The following is a 9471-nucleotide window of genomic DNA, read 5'->3' on the forward strand; positions in this document are numbered from 1 at the left end:
TAATCTCTAAATATTTGATTAGCAGCAGCTTACAGACAGCAGAGTTCAAGATTTGAAGAAAGGTCAGTTTTTTCTATATAAAGGCTTATGGAAATGACATATTGTGTCTGAAGCTCTGCTTAATCCAACTGTTTGTCTTGCCAAGTTAGTAAATAAATAAAGACAAAAGCCACTGTTGTGTACCAGTTAAAATGCTGCTTAAAATGATAAGAAAACATCTGGAAAACAGCCTTTAACTCCAAAAAAATTTAATAATGGAATGTTCCATGATATGATAGGCAGGGGTCAACTAAACGTGTATCTTTTGCTAAAACAACAATAAAAGAAACAAAACATTGGGATGATGGCACCTAGTAAATTAATAGAAAGGGCACTGGGTGGTACCCAAAAAAATACTACAGTAGCAATGCTCAGTAAATCTGCTGCCTTTCTTATTAAATAGGAATAAAATATACTATGCTTTGTTTAATAAACTGTGCCATTGCTAGATAATCTCCCTCCCCACTAAACCGGTAAACTCATTGTTTCTGCATTTTTCTTGAGGATTTTGAATTTCCATATATCCATATGACCCCTGTGTTAAAATGATGTCACAAAATCCTCATTTAGTTTCTAGGAAATAATAGAGGATTTTGATATGAAAAATAGAATCAGCCTCACAGTTTTTCAAACACACAGACTACATATGAATTAATTTATTTTAGCAGTTGGTCAAGTTTCTCAGCATTGCCAACAGCTAGAATCTTGGTGCAAATTGTTGGGTTGCAGAGATAATTGAAACATTTTTAGAGTAAAGACTGAAAGAAATGGAGAGAGATTACAAGTGTGGAAATTGCACATTAATAAAACAACCTGATTTGTTTCAACATCAGTCTTTTGTTCATTCTCTCAGGAAATTAAAATATTATAAACGGGTCCTAAATAAAACTTTGCAGAATGAAGCATTGCCAGGAGCTGTGCAATCTAAATTATAACACTACTTTTTAAAAACCCAAAACAACTATGCGATAGGTTCTTAATTTGTCTACAGTATTCTCTTGAAAGCTTTGAGATTTATTTCCAAGCTGACAGATGTATTTTTCCCCCATTTATAACTAAAGGTATGATGACTTACACATGCATAATAGAAATTTGTCTAAGGAAACAGTAATTCTGCGTGATTCTAAAAGGCACATTGTGATAAGTTGCCTCTATATCTTGTGCAAGGAAAAAAAAAGTGAATTATGTTCTGCTAGCAGTATGAGTCTTCAGTATCCTCTTTGTAAAACCCCATGGCTTCAGGAACACTGAACTGACAGATGAATGTGATTATTTTTATCCTGTGCTTTTCTTTCTAAACATTTAACAAGCACCTTCCAGAACAGCATAAAAGCTGTAACACCAATCCCCATCCATGGGCACAGGCTCACTCACTGCTACATGTGATCCTGTGAAGCATCTCACCAACTGAAGACACTCCACTGCTCAAAGCCAAAAGAATCTCAGCTAGAGGTTTGTTTGAAACTACAGAATCACATGTTAATTTCTAAGCATTTTAAAGTCTGTTCATTGCATGTATGGTCAGCTTTAAAATGGAACACAAGAATACTCCACCTCTATCTCAAAAAAATACTGTTGTCACAGGAACTTTAAGGGGAGGAAGGAGGGAAAAGGGAGCTTTGCTTGCTCCTGTAACATTTTTATGGTATAAACTACACCTGAAGACCTCCTGCACCCTACACTCTCACTGATTTAGGAATGAGCATAGAATAGACCTACTGGCAGTCTTGATGTACAGGTACCCTTAAATCAGCCTTAACTTTAAAAAACACCCAAAAAAACAAAATGGAAAAATGAAATTAAAAAAATAAATAAATAATACCCAAAGGAGAAGCTCTTTACTAGGCTAAAACTTTTGGGCCTGTTTAAATCAACTGTTGCATTATTTCTTTTCCTATTACCATTTATGCCAAAGATTGTGAGGAAAAGAAAAGAGACAAACCTTATTATTGATGATGGCTTCAGAATCATCAAAGACAAAATCTCCATCATAGCTGTTAGCAAAACAGAGGAAGGAAATTAATGCCACAACCATTTTAGCCCAGTATGATGGAAGGAGGAACCATGATACGTCATGGTCCAGATTAGGTTCCATTTGTGCCATTCTGTGAAATGCTTGTTCCAAGCTGGGAGCTTTAGCATTATGTTGGTTGAAAATCTGGAATAAACAAATACAAGTGCATGGTTACAGCTCTAATTCACTAAAAAAGAATTTTAAAGGAAAGCTGGCTTTCCAGGGAGAGGAGATGAGGTTTCATATAACCTTACATTTTTTTCTCTCAGTGCCTCTCATAGTTACTGGAACATACCTAAACATAATTTCATACTTCAAATGAGGAAGTAAAGGCAGAATTTCTCACAGTTGGAGCACAGAGATAAATACGAAATATTGGAGCACAGAGATAAATAAGAAATCCTTAGATGCTAAGGTAAAACTTCGGCATAGATTCTAAACACTTTCTGAAACCTAGATCAAATCACTCTTTTTCTGTTTCTTACTGGTCTATTCAAGCAATACAAGCAAATGCATCGGAGGGACTGTGAAGTATTTATAAAGTTCTGTAGAAAATGATAAACATTATAATTTCCTTCCACCTTTAAAAAGCAAACATTGTCAATCGCCAAAAGAGGTCAACTCCCTTCAGTTAATCAAATTAAAGGACCTAGTCTTACACATTCCCCCATGCAAGGAATTCATACAAATATCACAGATAGACATATGGAGATAGCAGTTAATGGACTAGGCCCTAAATCTCAACAATTCAAGCAATGAGACAACAAGACCCCTAGAACTGAGATGGGACTAGTGTTCACGAGATCACTCTGCACACCTGCAGTGCAGTTGAAATTCCACAGCTGTATTCCTGGGCTCATGAAGTTGTTGAGGCAGATGAAAAATATCCTGCAATCCAAGCACACATACATCAGTATGGAGGCACTAAGGGTGGAGGTTTACATCCATGAGCCACCTTTAATCGGATGGGTCTCTCTGGATGCTCCACAGCCAGCCTTCCATCTGGAATACTACTCTGCTTCCACTTCTCAGGTGCTCAGACACTACTGTGAGTGGGCTTTTTATCAAGTGCTGGTATAAACGGCAAGCAAAGGAGGTTATGAATGGAAAACTGCAGTAAAAGCCAGGCAGAATATGATTTTTTTATTTTGTAAGCCCAAAGAATGATAGACACATATATTAGCCTATCTTCAGTTTCTTCTTATTTATTTGCTTATTAAATCAAACTGTCGCATTCCTGAAAATGTTGCATTTATTACCTCCATATAGGAAAAACAGAAAATCTAGAAAAATCACTCCAGTGCACCCCTGCAAACACTGCATTCAATGTCTCTGCACGGTCTAGGAAAACAGCTCCAATCATCTGGCTTCTGGAACAGAGCTGACCATTAGAGCTGCTACGGCAATTGCTCTTTTTGCAGTACATTCCGGTGCCCGCATATTCTCAGTTCCTGCACACACGTGCGCAGGGACAGGCAGCACACCCGGCCACACCAGTGCCCCTCCTCGCTTTGGACACCATATGGCACTGCTCCCAAATTCAGATCAAGTCAGTAACCTGGAGCTGTGCAACCTGAGCGGCTGGAGCTCCCTGGCTGAGCAAAGCAGCTGCTTGAAGAGCAAAACCTTTTCTCAGAGTAGTTCATCCTTGTGCTCGTAGTTTGACGGGAACAAAGAGAGAAAGCGTGGCTGTTAACTGAGGGAAGCGCACGGCGTTGCTCCCAACAGCACGGATACAGCATTAACACGCACCACGCAATTAAAATATTTAATCTACTCAAAAACCATTTCGCCCTGAAAGTTTTCTCCCATTACGCTTGCTCTATTTATCCGGCGCGCAGCTGCTGCCAGCCCTGTTCCCCGCGGTGCAGGAGGCCGGTCCATGGGCCTCCCTTCCCCGGGCGGCGCGGGGACCGCACGGGCGGTGCGGCACCCCCCGGGACCGCCGCCTCCCCGGAGGGCGCACACGCAGCGCCCGGGGCACGGCAGAGGGAGGCCGCCTCCCCGCGCCCTCTCCGGGGAACGGCGAGCCCGAGCCGACCCGGAGCGCCCCGCCGCACACCGCAGGCACCCCGCGGCGGGGCGGGCACGGTGCCTCCCGCCGGGCAGCGCCGGCGCCGCGGGGCCGGCTCGCACCGGGGTGGCGCTGGCCGTGCGCGGAGCCCCGCAAACTTGGGGGCGTCCCGGGCACCCGGCGGGTGGTCCCAGGGAAGGAGACCGCCCGGGAAGGCGGCGGCGGCGGCGGGGTAAGGTTCGAGGCTGGGGCGCAGGCGAGCCCCGCCGGGAGTTTGGCGGTGGCCCTGCCCCGCTCGCCGCTCCCCTTTTGTCCTGGCAGCGACGGCTCCGCCGTAGGGGGTGGCCCGTCCCGTCCGGCCCTCACCCCCCCGGGCCGGTCCCGCCAGCGGACGGGGCCCTGGCGAGGCCCCTGCTCCCCCGCGCAGCGTTACCTGCGAGGACACGGAGCCCGAGCGGCATCTCCCACCCGGGAGCGAAACTCTCCCGCCCGGCGAGCCCCAGCCGGAGCGGCCGGCGGGGGAGGGGCCGCGGTGGCTGCGCCTCCGGGAACATCCCCGCAGCCCATTGGCCGCCGCCCCGCCCCGCCCCTCCCTGGCCCCGCCCCCCCGGGGCAGCCCCGCCCTCCCATTGGCCGCGGCCGCGGTGACGCGCAGTGGGCGGGGCCAGGCGGGCGGAGCCGGGCGCTCGCCGGCGGTGGCAGCGGGGCCGGTGTGGTCGCTCCCCCTTCATCCCGAACTCCGCACCCCGCGCACGGGCGGGGCCCGGCGGGCTCCCGGCAGCGCTCACCGTCGCCTGCGCCGCGTTCCCGGAGCGCGCCCGCCCGCGCTGCCCCGGCGGTAGTCGTTGTCCCGCGCATCTGGCTGGCCGCGGGCTGGGGGGCGGCTCGGGTGAGCCGGGGAGAGCGGGGGCCGCCCGGCACGGGGGCGGGAGAACCGCCAGCACCGAGCCCCCCGCTCCTCTCGCAGAGGTTCCGGCAGCGGCGGGCGTGCGCGGAGCGAGAACCCCCCGGGAAGCTGATGGGGAGCCGGTGGGGCGGCGGCGGGGAGGGGTGTCGGGGTCTCGCACCTGGGACGGGTAGAGGGGAGAGTTGGCAGAGCGTTCCAGCCTTTCTGGAGGAGGCTCTCGTCCTGCTGGGGTTGTTGCAGATGCTCTCCGCAGGACAGGTACTGTGAAGAGACAACAAAAAGGCTGTCCGGTGTAGTTAATTCGTACGTTTAAATATCACCGCGATTTCCTTGTATGAAAGTGCGATTAAACACTGAAATGGTAGCATCAAATGTTCAGCAGAAGCTTCTCTAAAAATCCTCTTTTAAAATCTTAATATGCTGAAATTGGATGAGAAGTCCTGGCTGTGTGCCAGGGAGTGACATACAATTTGGAGTGGGATTTTTAAAGCTGTTTGCATTATCAAGCGTCAAATTAACAAGGTTATTTCATGGCTCCTTTGAGGCTTTAACTCTCGAGTGGAAGCGCCGCTTTGGGAGGGCTTTGGTGGCTGCCACCCATGACTGCTGACACCTGCTTTGGAACATCTGCTCTGCAACGCGGGCAGCTCGGCTGGGCGAGAGGCGGCAGCTGAGCCAGCACAATTGCCGGGCTCGTATATTATTCAGCCGTATATGTGGAGCTCCTGCTTTTAAGATGGAAGTCTGTAACTTGTGCCTGTTAAACAGCTACCACAGAGCATCTGAGGTGCTTCTGGGTTGTGAAGTGGTGGAAAGCTGGCGACCTGCTGTCATCAAGCACGCAAAGCTCTGGGAACTGATTGCAGACTTTGGGTCCCTGTGGCACAAGAGCTAAAATAGATACGCAAAGACCTGCAAACCAATAAATTGAGCCTTGGACTTTCAAATGATCTTGTCTGTTCTGGCTTCGTCACTGACTTGGTGATCTAGGTATGCCCAATGAGGAAGATTTGTGTTTCATAATTTGCCACCGTGAAATGGTAAAAGTGAAAGATGTTGTTATGACTTGGGTCATTTTGCCTTATAAATACAAGGTAAAACATGAGATAATCAACAAAGGCATGTTTTCTAGGTTTCTTCTTCTACAATCCAGAGCACTGAGATTTATATAATTTCCTAAAAATAGCTGATTTTCCATCTTATTTCATGATTAAGAAGTGCCGGTTGATGTTTCCTGACATTTCCTTAATGTTTCAACTTCCACCCCCCAAACTACCACACAAATATATTATCAAGTCAAATTCTTGTCAACAAGAATTCTCAAATTCAACAATCTTCCCGAGATTACAATATTTGTAGAACTTTTAATTAGTGTTTGCTGGTGGAAGGGCCCTGACTCAGAAGAGAGGGGCCCAATTTAGAAAGACATTCCTGAGTTAGAAAAGGCAATATATCATGTATTCAATCTTATCTTCTGTACTTTCTAATGAAGTAAATGAAATTTCAGTTCATGCCTGTTTGCCCATATGTAAGAATTTATTTTAATTTAAGCATATGTAAATATATGTAAGGTTCTGTGAATCAAAGTTAAGATTTGCTTCACCAGACTCACTGTGACAATTGCCAGACTTGTAGTATTTGACTCACTTTCACATTTCTGTGTTTTGTTCCATAGCTAGTTTGACTTTATCACATTTGCGGATGTATTTATTTCTACTAATGGCCCATTCAAATCACATGCTCTTCTTAGTAGCTCCTTTGCTCACATTTCTTGGACAGCTGCACATCCTTGATCTGTGCTTTATAACTGGAATTTCATTTGTTCAGTGTGTCTGCTGGTATCATCATTTCTTGTCAAATATATGTATTTCCACACAGCCAGATGCACAGATGGTGTAAATCACCTCATCACCACTTATGTCAATACAACAATAGTGATTAACATTTCCATATGAACTACTTAACACATGCAGAACGCTCTGCTTCCCATTATTTTCCATTTAGAAATAACTATTTTTTTCATAGGGCTTTATTATTTTTATAATAGATCAGTTTTTATGATGACCTTCTGTTCTGCTTTAATTAACATGAAGAACTGCAGAGCAAATACCTGTTCTGGAGAGTTCCCTAGTTCCCTCAAAATCTGATTCAAATCAGTGACAGTTGCATAATTTATCTTCAGTCTGCTTCTTTGGAGGGTTATTACAACATTTCAATTTGAAGCAGTTCCTAAATACAAGACTTTTTTTTTTTTTTTAATCTGTTGTTTCTGGAAGGGTCGTGTGTATGAAGTCAGTATCTCCTCTCTCTGTAGTTTTCTCAGCATGCTAAATAGATCTGCATAAGTGGCTATTGCATTCTTATTTTTAGCAGCCTGCCATTGCAGATCTGCACAAAGGCCAGCCTTGCTCTTGTAAGAAAGGAGCGTGCAAAACACGTCATATTTCAGGGGATCAGCACTTGACAGGATCACAGTGACTTTACAGACAAGAGAATAAAATGTCAAGGACTGTGGTAGTGCAGGATTCAACTAAAAACCCTCAGAAGCTTAAAGAGGCTGTCAGTTGCTACCACAGTTGTTTTTGGAACAGCTGTGTCATCTCTGTTGCCTGGATTTTGCCATCATAAACGTGGCTGTGGCCACTGAGCTGTAGGTAACCAGCTGGTCCCTACCTGTTCCATGGCTAGGGTATGAACAGGCATTTAATATGCCTGTATATTAAATGCCTATATTAATATTTTCACAAAGAATTGGGTTTATTATATTTTCCCTACTATTGTTAATAGTATTTTAATGGTCTCTTCCTCTAGAAGAGACAGCTGGTGTCCCAATTAATTACACTGAATGAGGCATTTTTAATAGCAGGTCTTGGGCAGCTTGTTTTGTATGTTATGTATTGTACATGTGTGTCTGTAAGTACACATACGTATGTAGAGACAGGCAAAATCATATGCCTGGTGCAGTTCCAATGTTGATCAACTGTAAGTCATAAAAACAAAATAAAAATGAAACAGAAGTTAAACAAGATTGTTGCAAGAAGAATGCACCGAATAGAGTCTCGTTTCCTGTTTTTTCTGTGTCCTCTGACACCTCCTTGCTTTACTAACTGTGCTTCCTCTCGTGACCCATGCGAGTCATCCTCATTGAGATCCCTCGGTATCCCTCACTTTGCTTTTTGGCTTGCCACCTGTTCCAGGTTCACTTTATTCCGTGATGACCAGAGCTATGAGTGTGTTTGCTGGTGAGCAGCCTGCTGGACTTCCTGGCCAGGCAGTCCCCACACAGAATTGGTGGCAGCTGGGTCTCCCTGTGAAAGTTCACACAGCCATTATGGGCTTTTTAATGAAACATGTAGGAACTGAACATGCTTGAGGCTCCTGTACTTTGATAATTCTGGATTAAATGGAACAGAAGTTATTAGAAGAGGATTGATAGAAAGACCCTACAACTCTAATTTTCTTTTGAAATGAGGCTTCCAGTGAAGTACTAAATCCTTTAGCCCTGCTGCTGTGGACATATCCCTGCTCACTGCTTGAGAACGAGCAGGTCCATTGAAGACTTGTTGCTACTATGTTTTACTGCTACTAAAATTTTTAGGATAGAGTCGAAGGATTGTGGCTTACAGTCTTAAATTGTGTTAAAAGTATATACTTAATCATACATTCTCCTTCCCCCAAATGAGTAGATAAGAAATGTATTTTTAACTGTTAATTATGAATGTGAGAAATATGTTCTGTGGAATGTCTTCTTTTCAATAAAAAAATTAAAATGTAGTAGGTCAAAGACTTGTGGATAACAATGATTCCACTATTTTGTTGTTCTCTGAACCATAAGAACACTCATCACTACTTCTCATTGTAGTATTTTAGACATAGTACAAGCTCTACTTCAGCTTTTATGGGAAAAATAAAGAACCATCTATCAATAACCAACCTAAACCTTACAAGGAAAGTACCAATGTAGTTATGCCAGGTTGTTACATATTCGCCATCAATACTGAACTACTTCACTCTGTGCATCTGCCTAGCTTTTGTTAGAGAAAATACACCTCTCTTTGCCAGACATTGAAATTAAAATAACTATCTGTTCCTGACACAAAGAAGCAGAAGATTAAAAAAAAAAGAAAATTTAAATGGAAAGTGGAACTCTTAAATAATTCTCAAAGGTTCTCAACTTTCCTTCAAAAGCTATTTAAAGCTGTATGGGGAAAAGATTGGAGACACAGTCTGAATGATTGCATGTGCTAACATGATTTAAGAATGTTTCCAAGTTTTACGTTTTAAAATTGCATTGTCCTAATCAAGAGGCTGTACAAGCATCTCTGCTGTCAGAATCAATTTGTAATTAATTACTTTAGTCCTCCAGTTGAATGGTGTTTAAACTACACACACATACGCACACAAATATAAATAAAAATAGGCACTTTTAAAGACTGCTGTATCTATCTTAAGTTTAGATTAGAACTTAAATGTATGCTACATAAAATTGCATTGGGC

General features: G+C 44.1%; 1 protein-coding gene across 2 annotated transcripts in view; it reads right to left on the minus strand.

The window, feature by feature from the left end:
• Positions 1 to 4620, minus strand: part of TMTC4 (transmembrane O-mannosyltransferase targeting cadherins 4) — a 55429-nt gene extending 50809 nt beyond the window's left edge. Inside the window, exons 1-3 of one of the 2 annotated variants that reach the window (XM_063392369.1) lie at positions 4501 to 4553; positions 2871 to 2941; positions 1982 to 2197 (exon numbers count right to left, since the gene is read on the minus strand). In XM_063392369.1, the coding sequence (XP_063248439.1) occupies positions 1982 to 2143 (162 nt within the window). In that variant the 5' untranslated portion in view covers positions 2144 to 2197; positions 2871 to 2941; positions 4501 to 4553. Of the gene's footprint in view, positions 1 to 1981; positions 2198 to 2870; positions 2942 to 4500 lie in introns of both variants that reach the window. The other variant, XM_063392370.1, reaches the window with a different exon arrangement.
• Between the last annotated feature and the right edge of the window lie 4851 nt (positions 4621 to 9471).

This window comes from Prinia subflava, chromosome 3 (genome assembly GCF_021018805.1).
Source record: "Prinia subflava isolate CZ2003 ecotype Zambia chromosome 3, Cam_Psub_1.2, whole genome shotgun sequence".
NCBI lineage: Eukaryota > Metazoa > Chordata > Aves > Passeriformes > Cisticolidae > Prinia > Prinia subflava.